At 36.0% G+C, this 20,458-nt stretch overlaps 1 protein-coding gene across 1 annotated transcript in view; it reads left to right on the forward strand.

Annotated features, from left to right (window-relative positions):
• Positions 1-20,458, forward strand: part of AGPS (alkylglycerone phosphate synthase) — a 139,648-nt gene that overhangs the window by 21,262 nt on the left and 97,928 nt on the right. Inside the window, exon 2 of the mRNA XM_036857223.1 lies at positions 14,635-14,724. Coding sequence (XP_036713118.1) covers positions 14,635-14,724 — 90 coding nt within the window. The remainder of the gene's footprint in view (positions 1-14,634; positions 14,725-20,458) is intronic.

Here is a 20,458-nt window from a genome sequence, read left to right on the forward strand (position 1 = left end):
ATTGATTACCTAAATTGCCACATTGATTAGTTTACAGGTGGACAGTGGAGAAAACAAATTATGAAATTTAAAGTATAGTTCAGGGAGCACACATGGTCAAGGGAAGTATACATTCTTGTTCTTTGTCTTTTGCTAAGACAACTCCCTGATACTGATTTGGGCTGTTTTCCTTATTACATAGACCAACACATGAGGGTGAACAATAGAATGGTTGTGCCTTTCCAGGTCTTCAGAATGGCAGATACCAAGTTTGTGTGAGTGTGTGCGTGCGTACATGCCTACCGTAGCACAAAATACTTGGAATATGTATGACTATAAGTATGAATGACCAATAGTCTGTATTTCCATTTTCAAAGAGATTATTCAAACAATAATGAATTTCCAATTGGTAGAATTTGGTAGGGTGTAAGGCAAATTTGGGGGTCAGGGAACGTCCCCGAGGAGCCTGCAGTGAGTAGTGAGTGCCAGATTATTCTGCCAAGGGGTAAGGCTGGCCTTGCTTTATTTACCCCAGTCCTCCCTTCTTTTCCAACTCTTTGTGCCTCTGTCTATAAGATGTTTTCCCCCATACCTGTATATTTCTTTTTTTTCCATTCATTAATTCATTGTGAGTATAATAGGAATTGGACCTTGGGGGACGCAACTTTTGACCCTTGAATTCAGGTTTTAAAAAGTTTCTTCACAGTACTAGATTCTTGTAAACTATAAAGAGTTGACTGTAGGAAATTAAGTATGTGTTTGATTTGCTGTATGTTTGAAGCTGACTCATTTGTAATGGACTTCTATCATTTTAAAAAAACCCAACAACTTGTGGAGATTGCTAAGTAACCCAACAATGGGTTTTATAACGAACCATCGTGGAATTTCTGTATGTATGTGAAAGAAACAATTGTCCTCTTGGAACAGAGAGAAACTGCCCTGAGACTTAAGGTCTGAGCAGCGTATTTGCTTCAAGTTCAGAGTTGTGTTAATCACAGCCCTTTAGTTCATGGCATTTGCCTATGAACAGATGTGAGGCCTCTTTTATTTTTATTTCCTCAATCTCTGATTTCTAATCCCATCTCCCCCCCCCCCACCATGGGCACCCATGAATGTTCTTAAATATATGTGTATGTGTTTTATAAAATATGCAGTATTATTTAGTGTGTGTATTTTTATTTGCTTAAATTGTATTATGGCATATAGATCATGTTGTTTCTCCTTTTGTGTTCACTACTATTTAAAGAAGTCTCTTCATGTTTCTGTATATATATCTATCTCCCTCTCTGCTTCTGATTGCTGCATAGTATGTCAGGGAATTTACTTACCACTCATTCAATCCTTTAGTGATGCCTCCAGCTACTCTTACAAATAATTCTCCAGAGAATATATCACACATGTTTCCTTATGGAACTGTGTGTGAATTCCTCCCAAATGTATACCCAGGAGCTGTATAGTTGGGCCATAGAAATGCCATTACTTATGAAAAGTTAGCATACCATTGCTCTGTGGAGTGGTTTACCAGTAATGCTTTTCTGTTCCTCTTTTCCATGTTCTTGCTGACAACTTTCTGTGTCTAAAGTCTTATATTTTATCCATTTTACACTATCACATTGGATAAAATTAGAAAATTGATTGACTTATTACATGGAAGGGCCAAATTTTTATTATGGCAACTAGAGTTTTAATTTAGGGGATATTGAGGGAAGATTGAAATTCCTGTTGAAGTTCACAGGGTTGCATGATAATGTCCAGGTTTTGCAAGGAGAAGCACACTGTTGTCCTGTTGGGCACGGATGTTATCTTGTTGACCTGTCCAGAAACCTGATCTTGTTAGGGTCCCGGAATCAATCGTAGTTAAGTAGTTTGACTTGTGTTAGCTACCTTCACTAGTGACCAAAGTTAGAGTGCCAATAGACAAACTCATAATGAAAAAATAAAATTGTCAAGCCCCCTGGACATTTCAGTTGGCCAGTTTTTCTCTGTAGGAAATAAAGTATAGTTAGAAGAGTTAGTGAGTTTTATATCAGGGCAAGAGGAAATATTCTGATTCAGATGTTTGATAGTGTCAAGCTTTCAGAGCCTGATGGCATTTATCTTTTTTCTAAGTCAAATTTTTTAACAGTCTTAGAACTGCAAGATTTGTTGTAGCAGTGTAAATTAAGTGGTGATTATCTATCCATGTCTTCTGTTTGAGTTTTTATATTCTTTTTTTTGTAAAGGGGCTTTCTTTTATAGTATGCATAAATTATTACACTTATAACTAAGCTACTTGGATTAACTAACTATTTGAAAGGGGATTAGTTGCACTGTTAGATTGAGACAATAAGCATTGTAAATAGTTGTATGGGAGTTTTGCTATTTAGTTTTTAGAAATAATTTTGTAGGACCTGTAGACTAGATGTGACCATGGTTTTAAATGTATTTTAAAGCATATACATTTTAAATTAAATTTAGAATTAAACAGTATTCTGCAGATTTCTCTCCTCATTAGGCCTTTATATTGCTAATGGGAACTCAGCTTCAATTTATTTATTTATTTATTTATTTATTTATTTATTTATTTATTTGGCTGTGTTGGATCTTCGTTTCTATGGGAGGGCTTTCTCTAGTTGTGGCAAGTGGGGGCCACTCTTCATCGCACTGTGTGGGCCTTTCACTGTCGCGGCCTCTCTTATTGCGGGGCACAGGCTCCAGATGCGCAGGCTCAGTAGTTGTGGCTCACGGGCCTAGTTGCTCCACGGCATGTGGGATCTTCCCAGACCAGGGCTTGAACCCATGTACCCTGCATTGGCAGGCAGATTCTCAACCACTGCGCCACCAGGGAAGCCCCTCAATTTTTTAAAATAAAAGAAGCTAGTAGGAAGATTGTTTCATTTATAGGTATTTTTTGGTAGCATATCTTCTCAGGGAAATATTTATTTTATTTATCAGATCTTGGTGTCTTTCTCATCACTTTTATTTTTTACTTCACTTTTGTGATTTCCTTTGGATTATTTGGGTCTTAAAGTAATTAAACACATTACCAGATAATGAGGATTTTAATTAGCACCAAAAACTCTTTGAAAGATCAAAAAAAATTTTTTTTAACTTCTACAGATTATAATACATATGGAATTAATTTGAATTTAACTGATACTGAGCTTTGTTAGTAGAAATCCAGCATTGGGGCTTAAGTTTCATACTTCAGTTTTTATTTTTCAAAAGCTCTGAGATCATATGATCTCTTTCTCATTGTTTAAATTAGAAAATGTAGATAACAATTTGGTTTTTTATCTGAACTGAGCAGTGAAGTATCTTGTATTAGAATTTTGATTTTTGGAATTATATTGGAAAAATATATTTTTTTTAGTTATCAGCTAGCTGAACTTTTTTAATTGCTAACCTCAAATAAAAGTAGCTCAAAGCATATTTTCCTTTTCTTTATTTTCCAGTGAAAACTATCATGATTAGAAATAGTAATGATAGGAACTATGCATTTATATTGGGATGCTTGCAACCTGTAATAGTGCTTAGAAAAATATTGATGTGATGAAGAAGAGGTTCCTTTAAATCACTAGTAGAGGAATAGTAATCTGACTTAATCTATGTTTTAGTAATCTGACTTAATCTATGTTTGTACAGAGACATAAAAATGAAAATTTCCCATTTTAAGAATAAAGAAAGGAACGCTATGGTTTTGATAAAGATAATGTTAAATCTAAAATTTCAGTTAAAAATTGTGCAAAAATCAGCACTGGGAAATGCAGAATAGTGAGTATGTATAGCATGGGAGAATACTGCCACCTTGTGTACGTGTGGTGCTATTTTAATGTCTCCTTTTTCTTTTGTTATGCCAGCTAATACAATGTGCTTTTTCACTATTTGATACTGTGGTCAGATGTGTAAATGTGTAAAACATGGACTTGTGTGTGTGTGTGTGTAGTAAAATCAATCCAGCTTTTCTTGTTTCTTGGCGGGGGGGGAGGGGAGTCTTATATCTTGAAGACATTAAATTTGTAGTTAGCTCTAAGAAGTGGAAAGTGTGAGAGATCAGTCTGGTTAGTTGAGTTCTATGGTTAGTTGAGAATTGAATTCTTTTATTCGAATCTTATGGAAAGTTGGTGATTCTTTGATCATTCTTCATTTCGGGAGTGCTTTGGAATCATTATGCTGAATGGCAGAATTCATTATCCTATAGATAAAGGGAGTACAAGTCATTGGGTATCCTAATACAACCAGATTCCTTGATTCTTAAATGTTTTCCTTTAGGTCAAGTGCAGAATAATGATTATAATAATAACATGTAATAGTGCTTAGAAAAATACTAATGCGATGAAGAAGAGGTTCCTTTAAATCATTTTAGTTACCTGAGAGCATGACTTAGTGGGTTTCGAATATTACCTCTCTGAAGAGAAAGAATGACAAGATTGGGAGTTCACTTTCTGACGCTCACAACTAACTTAACTGTGTAATCATGAGTACATGAGTTCTCTGGGCACACATTTCTTCATCTGAAAAATGAGCAGTTGAACTGGATGGTTTCTAAGGACCTTTTTAGTTTTAGAATTCTATGACCGTGTAAAGTTTTACTCCTATTTTTAAAATGTTAATGCTATAAAATGTCCTTCAGTGTACTCATTACATTCTTCTATATAAGAAGTTATTTTAAAGTTTATAAAGTAATCACATAGTTAAGTTTAACTGTCATAGAAAATATTAGTAATTTGAAGGGATACGTGTATATAAAAGTTTAAAACCAGAAGCCTAGGAAATTTGCCTATGTTTTATTTAATGTGTGGGGTACTTTGAAAATAACAGAAAATTGGTTTGGGGGTAATCTAGATTTTAATTACATACTACTTAAGCAACATAACATTGTTTTTTTAAGGCACAAATGCATTACAAATGCCTGTATTTCAACTTCCGGGAAGCTTCCAAAAGTTGGTATAAGTATGGTAAGGCCTATATCATAGGCAGAATTTTCTGATTGAGATGACAAGAAAGAAAAAGGTACCTTAGCCTACAGTTAAAAACTTGGAGGTTCTTTAAGATAACTGAAAATTTAAGTTCCAGAGTCTTGAGTATGTAAATCTCTTCATTTTTCAGTGTACAGCAGCAGATATTTCCTGCTTATTTCCTTGATTCATTTTTCTCATGAAGTGTTAAGAGTGAGCACATGTAATCACGTTTACTTTGAGGCCATCTGGGAATAATTTTTTAAAATTCTAAGCATAATTTTAAGGAAAATGATTCTCATTGTTAAGCTATGTAAACCTGCCAAATTCAACATCTGTACTGAAATAATTTCCCGTGCTTAGTGATTGTAATACCAAGGCAAAATGACTATATTGGTATTTTTGCATTTATTTTGTATAATATGAAACTATTCTTTTATAGAGTACAGACTTCATGACAAATATTTAAATTCACTAATAAAATTCATTGCATATACAAAAATGTATGCACATATTATAAAATATTAAGTAAAGATGTTAACTAGAATGTACATATTCTCATGTAAATTATTATGGAAACATAATAAAAATAAAATATTAAGTAAATTATATTCAGAAAAGTTAAGAGAATATAATCATGAAAAAAGCAAAGTGGACAATAACCTAATCTGTTCTTACAAAGTGTAAACTTAAGAAAACAAGTGCAGGCCTCTATAAAAACCCAAAAGGACGGGGTTTGGAGAACTCCCAGGTCAGTGAACACGTGGAGATTTGGTCAGAGTTTTGGGCCTGGAGAGAGCACGGATGCTCCGTGCCCCTCCCCCCATGCCTTGCCTTATGCATCTCTTCCATTGGATGTTCACCTGTATCCTTTATCATAACTTGTAATAAACTGCTAAAAGAAAAAGAGGACAGCAATAATAACAACAACAGAGAAACATTCTGCATGATAAAAAGCCATCTCTTGGCTGGCAAAGACCCAAATAGTCTACCCCTGGGAAGCCTGTTTTGCATTTGCAGCAAGGGGGCATTGAGGTAAGAATACTATACAGGCCAGAGGGAGGGGGGGAAAGTTTAGGAGTTGAGCAAAGAAGATTAAAGAGCATGAGGAGATCTCAGAGACCAGTGGAATAAAGGCCTTTTGCATATGAAGATCAGGTGACAAGTTAACTGGCTACCAGCCTCCAAATCAATATGCTCTTTCATGCCGTGTGGCTCACAGGGTCTTGGTGCTCCGGCCGGGTGTCAGGCCTGAGCCTCTACGGTGGGAGAGCCAAGTTCAGGACAGTGGTCCACCAGAGACCTCCCAGCCCCCTGTAATATCAAACAGTGAAAACTCTCCCAGAGATCTCCATCTCAACACTAAGACCCAGCTCCACTCAACGACCAGCAAGCTACAGTGCTGGACACCCTATGCCAAACAACTAGCAAGACAGGAACACAACCCTACCCATTAGCAGAAAGGCTGCCTAAAACCATAATAAGTTTAGAGACACCCCAAAACACACCACCGGATGTGGTGCTGGCCACTAGAAGGACAAGATCCAGCCTCATCCACCAGAACACAGGCACCAGTCCCCTCCACCAGGAAGCCTACACAACCCACTGGACCAACCTTACCCACTGGGGACAGACACCAAAAACAACGGGAACTACGAACCTGCAGCCTGCGAAAAGGAGACCCCAAACACAGTAAGTTAAGCAAAATGAGAAGACAGAGAAATACACAGCAGATGAAGGAGCAAGCCCACCAGACCAAACAAATGAAGAGGAAATAGGCAGTCTACATGAAAAAGAATTCAGAGAAATGATAGTAAAGATGATCCAAGATCTTGGAAATAGAATGGAGAAAATACAAAAAACGTTTAACAAGGACCTCAAAGAACTAAAGAGCAAACAAACAATGATGAACAACACAATAAATGAAATTAAAAATTCTCTAGAAGGGATCAATAGCAGAATAACTGAGGCAGAAGAACGGAGAAGTGACCTGGAAGATAAAGTAGTGGAAATAACTACCACAGGGCAGCATAAAGAAAAAAGAATGAAAAGAATTGAGGACAGTCTCAGAGACCTCTGGGACAACATTAAATGCACCAACATTCGAATTATAGAGGTCCCAGAAGAAGAAGAGGAAAAAAAAGGGACTGAGAAAATATTTGAAAAGATTATAGTTGAAAACTTTCCTAATATGGGAAAGGAAATAGTCCATCAAGTCCAGGAAGTGCAGAGTCCCATACAGGATAAATTCAAGGAGAAACACGCCAAGACACATATTAATCAAACTATCAAAAATTAAACACAATGGAAAAATATTAAAAGCAGCAAGGGAAAAGCAGCAAATAACATACAAGGGAATCCCCAAGGTTAACAGCTGATCTTTCAGCAGAAACTCTGCAAGCCAGAAGGGAGTGGCAGGACATATTTAAAGTGATGAAAGGGAAAAACCTACAACCAAGATTACTCTACCCAGCAAGGATCTCATTCAGATTTGATGGAGAAATTAAAACCTTTACAGACAAGCAAAAGCTAAGAGAATTCAGCAGCACCAAACCAGCTTTACAACAAATGCTAAAGGAACTTCTCTAGGCAGGAAGCACAAGAGAAGGAAAAGACCTTCAATAACAAACTCAAAACAATTAAGAAAATGGTAATAGGAACATACATATGGATAATTACCTTAAATGTAAATGGATTAAATGCTCCAACCAAAAGACATAGACTGGCTGAATGGATACAAAAACAAGACCCGTATATATGCTGTCTACAAGAGACCCACTTCAGACCTAGGGACACATACAGACTGAAAGTGAGGGGACGGAAAAAGATATTCCATGCAAATGGAAATCAAAAGAAAGCTGGAGTAGCAATTCTCATATCAGACAAAATAGACTTTAAAATAAAGATTATTACAAGAGACAAAGAAGGACACTACATAATGATCAAGGGATCAATCCAAGAAGAAGATATAACAATTGTAAATATTTATGCACCCAACACAGGAGCACCTCAATACATAAGGCAAATACTAACAGCCATAAAAGGGGAAATTGACAGTAACACAATCATAGTGGGGGATTTTAACACCCCACTTTCACCAATGGACTGATCATCCAAAATGAAAATAAGGAAACACAAGCTTTAAATGACACATTAAACAAGATGGACTTAATTGATACTTACAGGACATTGCATCCAAAAACAACAGAATACACTTCCTTCTTGAGAGCTCATGGAACATTCTCCAGGATAGATCATATGTGGGTCACAAATCAAGCCTTGGTAAATTTAAGAAAATTGAAATCGTATCAAGTATCTTTTCTGACCACAATGCTATGAGACTAGATACCAATTACAGGAAAAAAATCTGTAAAAAATACAAACACATGGAGGCTAAACAGTACACTACTAAATAATCAAAAGATCACTGAAGAAACAAAAAAATACCTAGTAACAAATGACAATGAAAACACGACGACCCAAAACCTATGGGATGCAGCAAAAGCAGTTCTAAGAGGGAAGTTTACAGCAGTACAATCCTACCTCAAGAAACAAGAAACATCTAAAATAAACAACCTAACCTTACACCTAAAGCAATTAGAGAAAGAAGAACAAAAAAACCCCAAAGTTAGCAGAAGTAAAGAAATCATAAAGATCAGAGCAGAAACAAATGAAATAGAAATGAAGGCAATGATAGCAAAGATCAATAAAACTAAAGTCTGGTTCTTTGAGAAGATAAACAAAATTGATAAACCATTAGCCAGACTCATAAAGAAAAAAAGGGAAAAGACTCAAATCAATAGAATTAGAAATGAAAAAGGAGAAGTAACAACAGATACTGCAGAAATACAAAGGATCATGAGAGATTACTACAAGCAACCATGTGCCAATAAAATGGAGAATGTGGAAGAAATGGACAGATCTTTAGAAAAGCACAACCTTCTGAGACTGAACCAGGAAAAAATAGAAAAGATAAACAGACCAATCAGAAGCACTGAAATTGATACTGTGATTAAAAATCTTCCAAAAAATAAAGCCCCAGGACCAGATGGCTTCACAGGTGAATTCTATCAAACATTTAAACAAGAGCTAACACCTATCCTTCTTAAGCTCTTCTGAAATATAGCAGAGGGCGGAACATTCCGAAACTCATTCTATGAGGTCACCATCAACCTGATGCCAAAACCAGACAAAGATGTCACAAAAAAAAGAAAACTACAGGCCAGTATCACTGATGAACATAGATGCAAAAATCCTCAACAAAATACTAGCAAACAGAATCCAACAGCATATTAAAAGGATCATACATCATGATCAAGTGGGGTTTATCCCAGGAATGCAGGGATTGTTCAGTATATGCAAATCAGTCAATGTGATACACCATATTAACAAATTAAAGGAGAAAAACCATATGATCATCTCAATAGATGCAGAAAAAGCTTTTGACAAAATTCAACACCCATTTATGATAAAGACCCTCCAGAAAGTAGGCAGAGAGGGAACTTACCTCAACATAATAAAGGCCATATATGACAAACCAACAGCCAACGTCCTTCTCAGTGGTGAAAAACTGAAATCATTTCCACTAAGATCAGGAACAAGACAAAGTTGCCCACTCTCACCACTATTATTCAAAAACTATTATAGTTTTGGAAGTTTTAGCCACAGCAATCAGAGGAGAAAAAGATATAAAAGGAATCCAAATTGGAAAAGAAGAAGTAAAGTTGTCACTGTTTGCAGATGACATGATACTATACATAGAGAATCCCAAAGATGCTACCAGAAAACTACTAGAGCTAATCGTGAACTTGGTAAAGTAGCAGGATACAAAATTAATGCACAGAAATCTCTTGCATTCCTATGCACTAATGATGAAAAATCTGAAAGAGAAATTAAGGAAACACTCCCATTTACCACTGCAACAAAAAGAATAAAATACCTAGGAATAAACCTACCTAGGGAGACAAAAGACCTGTATGCAGAAAACTATAAAACATGGATGAAAGAAATTAATGACGATACCAACAGATGGAGAGATATACCATGTTCGTGTATTGGAAGAATCAACATTGTGAAAATGACTATACTACCCAAAACAATCTACAGATTCAGTGCAATCCCTATCAAACTACCAATGGCATTTTTCACAGAACTAGAACAAAACCTTTCACAGTTTGTATGAAAACACAAAAGACCCTGAGAAAGAAACACAAAGCTGGAGGAATCAGGCTCCCTGACTTCAGACTATACTGCAAAGCTACAGTAATCAAGGCAGTATGGTACTGGCACAAAAACAGAAATATAGATCAATGGAACAGGAGAGAAAGCCCAGAGATAAACCCACGCACATACAGTCACCTTATTTTTGATAAAGGAGGCAAGAGTATACAATGGGCACAGTGTATACTTTTTTTTGTTTTTTTAATTAATTGATTTATTTATGGCTGTGTTGGGTCTTTGTTGCTGTGCGTGGGCTTTTTCTAGTTGTGGCAAGTGGGGGCTACTCTTTGTTGTGGTGCACGGGCTTCTCATTGTGTTGGCTTCTCTTTGTTGTGGAGCATGGGCTCGAGGTGTGCGGGCTTAGTAGTTGTGGCTTGCAGGCTCTAGAGCACAGGCTCAGTAGTTGTGGCGCAGGGCTTAGTTGCTCCACGGCATGTGGGATCTTCCCGGACCAGGGCTCGAACCCATATCCCCTGCATTGGCAGGCGGATTCTTAACCACTGCGTCTCCAGTATACAATGGAGAAAAGACAGCCTCTTCAATAAGTGGTGCTGGGGAAACTGGACAGCTGCATGTAAAAGAATGAAATTAGAACACTGCCTAACACCACACACAAAAATAAACTCAAAATGGATTAAAGACCTAAATGTAAGGCCAGAGACTATAAAACTCTTAGAGGAAAACATAGGCAGAACGCTCTATGACATAAATCACAGCAAGATCCTTTTTGACCCACCTCCTCGAGAAATGGAAATAAAAACAAAAATAAACAAATGGGACTTAATGAAGCTTAAAAGCTTTTGCACAGCAAAGGAGACCATAAACAAGACCAAAAGAAAACCCTCAGAATGGGAGAAAATATTTGCAAATGAAGCAACTGACAAAGGATTAATCTCCAAAATACACAAGCAGCTCATGCAGCTCAATATCAAAAAAGCAAACAACTCAATCCAAAAATGGGCAGAAGACCTAAATAGACATTTTTCCAAAGAAGATATACAGATTGCCAATAAACACATGAAAGGATGCTCAACATCACTAATAATTAGAGAAATGGAAATCAAGAGTACAATGAGGTATCACCTCACACCAGTCATAATGGCCATCATCAAAAAATCTACAAACAGTAAATGCTGGAGAGGGTGTGGAGAAAAGGGAACCCTCTTGCGCTGTTGGTGGGAATGTAAATTGATACAACCACTATGGAGAGCTGTATGGAGGTTCCTTAAAAAACTAAAAATAGAGCTACCATACGACCCAGCAATCTCACTACTGGGCATATACCTTGAGAAAACCATAATTCAAAGAGTCATGTGCCACAATGTTCATTGCAGCTCCATTTACAGTAGCCAGGACATGGAAGCAACCTAAGTGTCCATCTACAGATGAATGGATAAAGAAGATGTGGCACATATATACAATGGAATATTACTCAGCTATGTAAAGAAGCGAAATTGAGTTATTTGTAGTGAGGTGGATGGACCTAGAGTTTGTCATACAGAGTGAAGTAAGTCAGAAAGAGAAAAGCATACCATATGCTAACACATATATATGGAATCTAAAAAAAAAAAAAGGTTCTGATGAACCTAGGGGCAGGACAGGAATAAAGACACAGACGTAGAGAGTGGACTTTAGGACATGGAGAGGGGGAAGGGTAAGCTGGGATGAAGTGAGAGAGTAGCATTGACATATATACACTACCAAATGTAAAATAGATAGCTAGTGGGAAGCAGCTGCATAGCAAAGGGAGATCAGCTTGGTGCTTTGTGTCCACCTAAAGGGGTGGGATAGGGAGTAGGGAGGGTGGGAAGGAGACACAAGAGGGAGGAGATATGGGGATATATGTATACATATAGCTGATTCACTTTGTTATGCAGCAGCAAGTAACACAGCATTGTAATGCAATTATACTCCAATAAAGATGTGGGAAAAAAAATAAAACAAGTGGATTAGTGACATGTCATTAGTCATGAGATTTTTCTGTAGAGAGTTTTTCCAGAAGCTCTCTTTTGAAACCTCCCTCTACAGTGAGGTAGAATTGTGAAATAAGAAAATATTAAATGATAGTTTATAACAGACTCATCTACAAATCTAATCTCTGGATTTGTTACTCTTTAAGATGTTTTTGAGGGCTTCCCTGGTGGCTCAGTTGTGAACAATCTGCCTGCCAATGCAGGGGATACAAGTTCAATCCCTGGTCCGGGAAGATCCTACATGTGGCAGAGCAACTAAGCCCGTGTGCCACATCTACTCAGCCCGTGCGTCACAAGTACTGAAGCCTGCACGCCCTAGAGCACGTGCTCCACAACAAGAGAAGCCACTGCAATGAGAAGCCCACGCACCGCAACGAAAAGTAGCCCCCGCTCACCGCAACTAGAGAGAGCCCGCATGCAGCAACAAAGACCCAGTGTGGCAATAAATAAATAAATAGATAGATAGTTGGATCGTGATGTTTTTGAACAGTATGTGTTTGTATAGGAAATTTAGTTTTTATTGTTAGTAAAGTCTCATTTTAAAGAGAGCATTCCTAGTTTCTTTTTTCTTAATTTTATGTATAGATGGGGATTTCATTACATAATTAATGACTGTATTTGGTTCATTTGTATCGTGTTAGTGTTCTACTTGTTTGAAAAGCCCTTGAACCGGAAGAAGAATTATGGTTGTAATAAAAAATTTGCTTGCTTGTCAGTAGTCATTTTCTTCCTGTTTTCTTCCTTGAGAATTATGGAGAATTAGAACACTTTTTATTTTTTATTTATTCAGTTGTTTTTTTGGCTGTGTTGGGTCTTCGTTGCTGCATGTGGGCTTTCTCTGGTTGAGGTGAGCAGGGGCTACTCTTCATTGTGGTGCACGGGCTTCTCACTGCGGTGGCTTCTCTTGTTGCCGAGCTCTGGCTCTAGGCATGCGGGCTTCAGTAGTTGTGGCACGTGGGCTCAGTAGTTGTGGCTCGCAGGCTCTAGAGCACAGGCTCAGTAGTTTTGGCGCACAGACTTAGTTGCTCTGCGGCATGTGGGATCTTCCCGGACCAGGGCTCCAACCTGTGTCCTCTGCATTGGCAGGCGGATTTTTAACCACTGTGCCACCAGGGAATCCCTAGAACACTTTTTAATAGTACGTCTTTGTTTATTTTGAAATTTCATTAAAAAATTGAGGTAAAATTGACGTGTAACATTATACTAGTTTTAGGTGTACAGCTTAGTGATTCGATATTTGTGTATATTGTGAATTTATCACTGTAATAAGTCTAGTTAACATTCATCACCACACATAGTTACAGAGTTCTTTCTTACGATGTATTTTCAAGTATTTTCATCATAAACTACATCATTGAATTTGCAGTAAGAAGATTCACCATCAGTTTATTTCAGTGGCCCAAGTGTACTAGGGCACCATGCTAAAATATGTATTAAATGCTGACACAGTAGTTCAGTGTGGTTGCTTTTTGTGTTCTGCATGGGTCCAAACCAATCTAATTCTTTTGTAATGTGTAAAATTGAATGAGTGAGTGATTGATTTTGATGAAAACAATTTTTTTTTTTTTGGCTGTGTTGGGTGTTCGTTTCTGTGCGAGGGCTTTCTCCAGTTGTGGCAAGCGGGGGCCACTCTTCATCGCAGTGCACGGGCCTCTCACTATCGTGGACTCTCTTGTTGCGGAGCACAGGCTCCAGACGTGCAGGCTCAGTAGTTGTGGCTCACAGGCCTAGTTGCTCCGCGGCATGTGGGATCTTCCCAGACCAGGGCTCGAACCCGTGTCCCCTGCATCGGCAGGCAGATTCTCAACCACTGCGCCACCAGGGAAGCCCCGAAAACGATTTTTAAAACTATGAAATACTGGCATTTTGGAAATTAAAGATAACATTGTTTTGGAACATTGAAAACTGGTATGGTCATTAACTGTTATGTTAATGTTAATATGTAGATTAAGGTAGATGTTGGCATTTACATAGAAGTTGAAGGATTTAGAATGTTTGTAAACCCAGTGTTCAGATTTTTAAGCTACTTTATTGAAAGTGCCTGCTACTGGTAGTGTCAGTGCTAGTGAACCTACTTTGTAAATTGGTCTTTTTCATTCTAGCAGAAGATTAATAATTGCAATTTTTCTAATATATGAAAAAACTTGTTTCCTGTTAAGTAAATTTTATTTTAGTTGCAAAATATTTTAGGCCGTTGTATAATATAAACTCAATAATGTGCAAAATGAAGCATATTTATACTCTAAGAATATTTTTCTCCTTCTCCTTCCTTTTTCCTTTGAATGCGTTAAATTTAGTGGTTGTAGCCCTTTGTGAAGCAGGTGCTGCTCATCAGAGTGATTCTATATTTAGAAATATTAATGTATAGACATTTTAATATATATTCATTTTATTTAAAGCAACATAATATTAGTGGAATAAGGTCTTTTGTTAAATGATTGTGAAAGTTAATAGTCAATGATGCAGTGTTCAGTTTTGAGATGTTTAGTATAGATCTCATTTATGTATATTTTTCTGATTATTAGGCAAGAAGTTATGAAATGGAATGGATGGGGATATAATGATTCCAGGTTCTTCTTCAATAAGAAAGGACAAGTTGAGTTGACTGGGAAAAGGTAACTGGTTTTTTCTTTGTTTTATTCCTTTTATTTCTCTTTCTCTGAAAAATTTTAAACATAAATAACAAATATAATGTGAAATAATAGACATACATAAAAAATAGGATAATAGAATGACTCCCCCCTTGTTTTAAAAGTTATTAACATTTTACCATAATTGCTTTTCTTTTTCTGTTATGTATCAAATTCTGACATTGTCATGTCACTTCTAAATATTTATATATGTATCCCTTTAAAAAATAAGGACCTGATATAACCAATCATATAATACTATTATCATACTCCCCCAAATAACAGAAATTTTTTAATATCTGGTTATTCACATTCACATTTCTCTGTCTAAAAAATATCATTCTGTAGGTAGTTTGAATCAGGATCCAAAAAGGTTTGCAGTTACCCACCATCTAATCTGCACGACATCAGCTTGTTCAAAGTAACTCTTTGTTTAAGACTGGAAATATAATTTTGGTTGGGTTATTATGGAAGGTGAACATTATGGAAGGTCCTTGTGAATATAGTATTTTTAAAATTAGTTTTCTGAGGTATATTAGGGAAGAAGTGATGAAGAAAGATCAGTCATTTGTGTGGTAACTTTCACATTCTGAAATATTTTTGGTAATAATGTTGATAAGAATTCTAAAGAATATTTGTATTGTTACTGTTACAGATGTAGACAGAATTGTAAAATGAGTTCTTAATTGATTTTAAGCAACATTGACCCTGCCGAAGCTGGTGTTTTGGGTTTGTCTATTGAATTTTGATATAACTTGGAAGGACAGTGAGTACAAATACAAAATATTTAAATGTGGCTCTGAAAATAATTAAAAATTGAGACTAGGTAAAAAATTGGATTAGGTATATCATGAATCTGTTCCAGTATTGCACTTTTACTTCATATCTATTGGGCATTAGTATACTTGTTTTTAGAACAATTATATGGTATATCAGTATATTGAAATATCAGCAAGAAAAGTTTTCTTTGGAGAAATTCTTTTTCTTTACAACATAACCATTCCATTTTTGTTTTTAACTTAAACGTACTTCGTACCTGAAACAAAACCTCAAGAATGGTAATTAGTAACTAATTTTAATGAAGGTGTGACGATGTACACTTTACATTTGCTTTTTAATAGGAAAAATAATTATCTGCGTTCTCATTCCCATTCTTTAGTGTGACTGGACAGCATGTTGGTGGAGGCTTAGTTGAGAAATTGTGTAATTCAGGTAGAAGGAATTTCTGGTTAAAATTAAATTTACCAGTGTTCTAAACATTGAGTGTTTTATGTTTTAAATAGAATAATGTCTAATACAGTAGAAACTTGTCATGTAGAGATTGGCTTTACAGAATCTTCAGGGGGGAAAAAGTGAATCTTCTGAACTTAGAAAACCAACTTCCTCTCTTCTTAGATACTGTCTTCATTTCTCTCTTTCTCTCTCTCTGGACCTTGAAGTTATAGCATCTTTGTTTTATGTGAGGGGGCAAATAGGCACTTGTGCACTGTGCCATTGAAAGCATAAGATACCTACTGTCTTCTGTAGTGTACTGTAGGCTATGCATTGGTTTATGTTAGCAGTGTATGTGTGTGAAGTGAATGATTAGTCATAGGAAGTGTCACAATTATTTATACCTTAGTGTATGAACGCTTATACCCATGGGTTTTGAATCTGGCTCTTATTTTGGGTGTTCTGGCACTTGGCTTGCCAGTTTTCCCAGAGAGGATCAGATTGTAGGTGGCTGATACATGTGCGACACTCATAAGATACTAAAAAAAAAAATTAGAACCCCAGTGTGTTCACTTATGATTAGATTATTTCTTTTTCAGGATGTAGAATACTTGTTAATGCCCTTCCTGATATTAAGATATGTAGAAAACAAAATTTGTAATTTATATATTGTTTGGAGAGCATAAATTCAGAGCAAAGGGAATTCAGTGGTCTTGAGAGAGATTTTTATCCAGGTTGTAGTAGAATTAGAGAATTTTTCCGTTGACTTCAGAAGATTACTGCTGCTGCCCCTCCAACCAGAATGGACTTCTTAAAGGCCTCATTTCTTTGCACTGTTGACTCCTGAGTCCAAGTCCAGTGGGGGAGAGGGGAAGAGAACAAGGGTACATCTGACTGGCAGAGCCTGCAAGGGTAACCTTTGCTTCCTACTGAATTATCCATTATCCAGAGGGTAATTCTGCCAACACAGAAATGGAATTTAAATGTTCTAGGATTAAATATGTTATACATAAACTATTTAATAACTGAAACCAAATAACTAAATAATATTCAGTTCTCATTTTGGTGCTTCCAGAAGCACCATTATCTTGCCACAGACAAGATAATAAACTGGATTGAATTGGATCATAGCTTTCTCTGTATCTAGTCTAGTTTCCTAGAGCTAATGATTGAACTAGTAGATTTCTCTGATTTTTTTTTATCAGAAAACATTTAGAAACATTATTTAAGATAATAATAGCTATTACTTATTGAGTGCCTACTGAGTTAACTTAAAATAACCCTAAGTGGGTAGTGATATGTTCTTAGAAATAATTAGGAGATTGAGTATGAGAGAGGTTAAATAGCTTACTTGAGGTCAGCTGCACAGTGGGAAATTGTGATTAAAAAACAAGTGTTTTAAGCTTCATTTTTGTGCTCGTTCTATTATACTGTGCTAATGAGGTACCATACTCATCCACTGTATTGATTTTATTCTCTTTCCAGTTTCTGGAAGCACTTTACAGGAGCCTCCTACACTCTATACACCAGTACAGTAGAGTTAGTCATATTGTAAAAAGTTATCCTATGACAAAAGTTCCTGTTGCTCCACAGGAGCGTGACGGACAGAAGCGTAAGAAGGTTGTGATATTCCTAAAAGAGAAAATGGAATTTGTGACTAGAAAGGATGAGTACAAGAAAACAATATCAATTCAACATTTTGTATTAATAATATTAGGTTTTAAGGCCAATTTTTGAAATTCTTTGTAAAGACTTTCTATTCCGGCATTGTAGTTGACTGAACAAATATAGACCCTTTGCCCTCTATAACCAGGTAGAAAACATGGATAAAATACCACAAGAAAGAAATAATAACAGAGCTGGAAAGAAAGAAAGGGAAATCCTTAGGTGCCAGAAACTAAGAATGACTCTCAGTGAAAATTTATGGGGGGTTGCCCTATTTCTGATCCACAGAACATTGAAAAGGTAGAAAATTTTTATGAGTATATGTGGTTGGTTGTCTGTATATATTTTGGGGAGGGTAACTTTGACATTTCAAACCCAACCATTAAATTAGAAGCAACTTTAAGCTATTACAGATGTCAGGGAAAAATCATAAGTTTTTCCCTGAGCACAGTCTGTTTTCTGAACAGACTTGTAATTTGTCAGTTTATAAATCCCTAGGTTTATAATCTTGCGATGCTTATTCCTCCTAGATATAGATGAATTGAGTCCTCCTAGGTTTAAGCAGCAGAAGGCAGTACTTCAGAGCTAATGCTATATAGATTTCTATAAACTAAAAATTTTGAAAAGTGTCATTATTCTTTGACTTTAAAAGCGTTACACATTAATTGGTGCTTTCAAGGCACAAGTTAATGATTAAGTAGAGAGAATTTGTTTGGGTTTGTTGTACTTTGTATTTTCAGTGGCATAATTTTTAAAGTTTTACCTCCTATAAAAAGCTATTAAATTGGTTAGCAGTTGTGGAACTCACTGAGAATAGATGGTTGCGTCTACTAATATTTTGCTGCCTCTGTGCACTACCCCAGAGTGAGAGTCACCTTATCTTCAGTCACCTTAAGTCCTGATGTGCACTTGCTTCTTGGATATTTATGTCCATAGAGTTTTCTTTCCATTATACAGTGATTTCATTGGTTTTGAAAGTTTGCTCTGGTTCTGTATCTTCTACGATGTAGTCTACTTTGATCTTAAGGAAAGGTGGTAAATTGACCTCACCTTATATTTTACAACAAAAACCATTTCTTAAAGTTCTTAAACCAGTCTTCAGTTGTGGTAAAGATCTATTCAGTGGTCACCTTGTTTCAACAGTTGGTATGGGCATTTGGCTTTCTGGTAGAAGTTGCATGTTTCCTGCCCATATGTTCACCATACAAATTAAATGTCTTTGCAGCTTTGACTAAACGAGGTTGTAAGTTTCTTAAGAACAGGAGTCATATTGTAATACCAATTCTGTGTGTCCTGCAATGCTTAGTACAGTCTTATGAGTGTTAAATAAATGCTTATTTATAGTTCTGGATGTAAATCCAAATTATTTTGCTGTAAGAATCAAGTCATTCCAAAGCTGTTTCTTATGTTAAATACCTCTAATTCCTTTAACTTTTCTTATGTTTCTTTTCCATTCATTTACTTTTTTGATTTCAGAGTTTTCTCCTTTACCTCATGATATTTTATGAGATTTTTGGGGCCCTTGGCAGTATGCTAGGCTTTATGATTATTAAGTCAAGCTTCTTTTACTGTTTTTCAAATTCCAGGGCATTAGGTGCAAGAAAAAGTACAATTGAAAAGCTTTCATTCTTACATGGAACTCTTTTTGAACTGTGTTAAGTTTTATGCGGGAATTATAGATAATGGAGCAAAGTCTTAAATCCAAGTTTCTGCCAAATAAGATATTTCTTCAGAGTCTGAAATATTGTGCATTCAGCTGTAGAAGTATATTCTGGTTATCTTAATAGTAGAATGTAGTTTTTTTGCACATGACAGTAATACCAACCTTGTATCTTTTGGTTCAAGTGTCTTGAAGGGGGTTACCTTTTTATTTTATGGGTAATGTTACTTGTGAATTAAGGGATTCACAAAGGTCCAAATATTATCCTGCCGTGAAGATCAAGAGTCTCCTATATATTACAGAGACCCAAAGTAATTGTATGGTTAAAATATAAGGGCCCAGGATTAAAACCTAATATTTCCAAATTGGCCTTTTTGTAGGACATTATAACACATAGTAGCATATGTGTTATAACCAATTTCCCAGAATTTATACTTTTACTCTCAGGTAAGATGAAGAAAATTTTATATGCTGAATGTCTTAAGTTGTTTTAGCTGTGAGTCTTATACTTTCTTTCATTCCAATTTCTTTAAATTTATGAAAAAGGTATTATTATATAATACTTTAAATATCCCATTTTAGTTTGAATGTTAGCACTTGTGATTTTTTAATATAAAAAAGGAACTTGTTGATTAAAACATATTTGTTTATTTTTTTCATTCTACTATTATTTTTGTTTTGCTAACCTTTATGTAAAGATTTATTTGAGAATTTTAGATGGTGTTTTTGTTATATAATATGAAGTCATCATAAGAGGTGACGTCCTCTCAGCCAATGCCGTGTAACTGTTAAAATTACATGACAAAATGAGTGCTTTTTGTCACTTCCAATTAAAAATTCCTTTGGATAGGGCCCACCACTGGCTCCTTTAATATTGAATTCTGTATTATAAACATATATTTCATTTCAGTACAGCATTTATATATTACACACCGATTCCCCACCCCCCCCACCCCTCCCCCTTTGGCTGTCTTTGTGAAGTCAAAGTAAACTTCTGAGGCTAGTTGCTAAAAGCTTTTGCAGTTATTCAAGCTCTGATGAAATGAGTGAGAAATAATCTTGAGCAAAAGTGTTACACTTTGAACATTTAATTTAATTTAATTTAATTTAATTTTGGCTGTGTTGGGTCTTTGTTACTGTGTGCGGGCTTTCTCTAGTTGTGGCGAGTGGGGACTACTCTTT

The sequence above is a fragment of the Balaenoptera musculus genome, chromosome 7 (genome assembly GCF_009873245.2).
Source record: "Balaenoptera musculus isolate JJ_BM4_2016_0621 chromosome 7, mBalMus1.pri.v3, whole genome shotgun sequence".
In the NCBI taxonomy this organism is placed as follows: domain Eukaryota; kingdom Metazoa; phylum Chordata; class Mammalia; order Artiodactyla; family Balaenopteridae; genus Balaenoptera; species Balaenoptera musculus.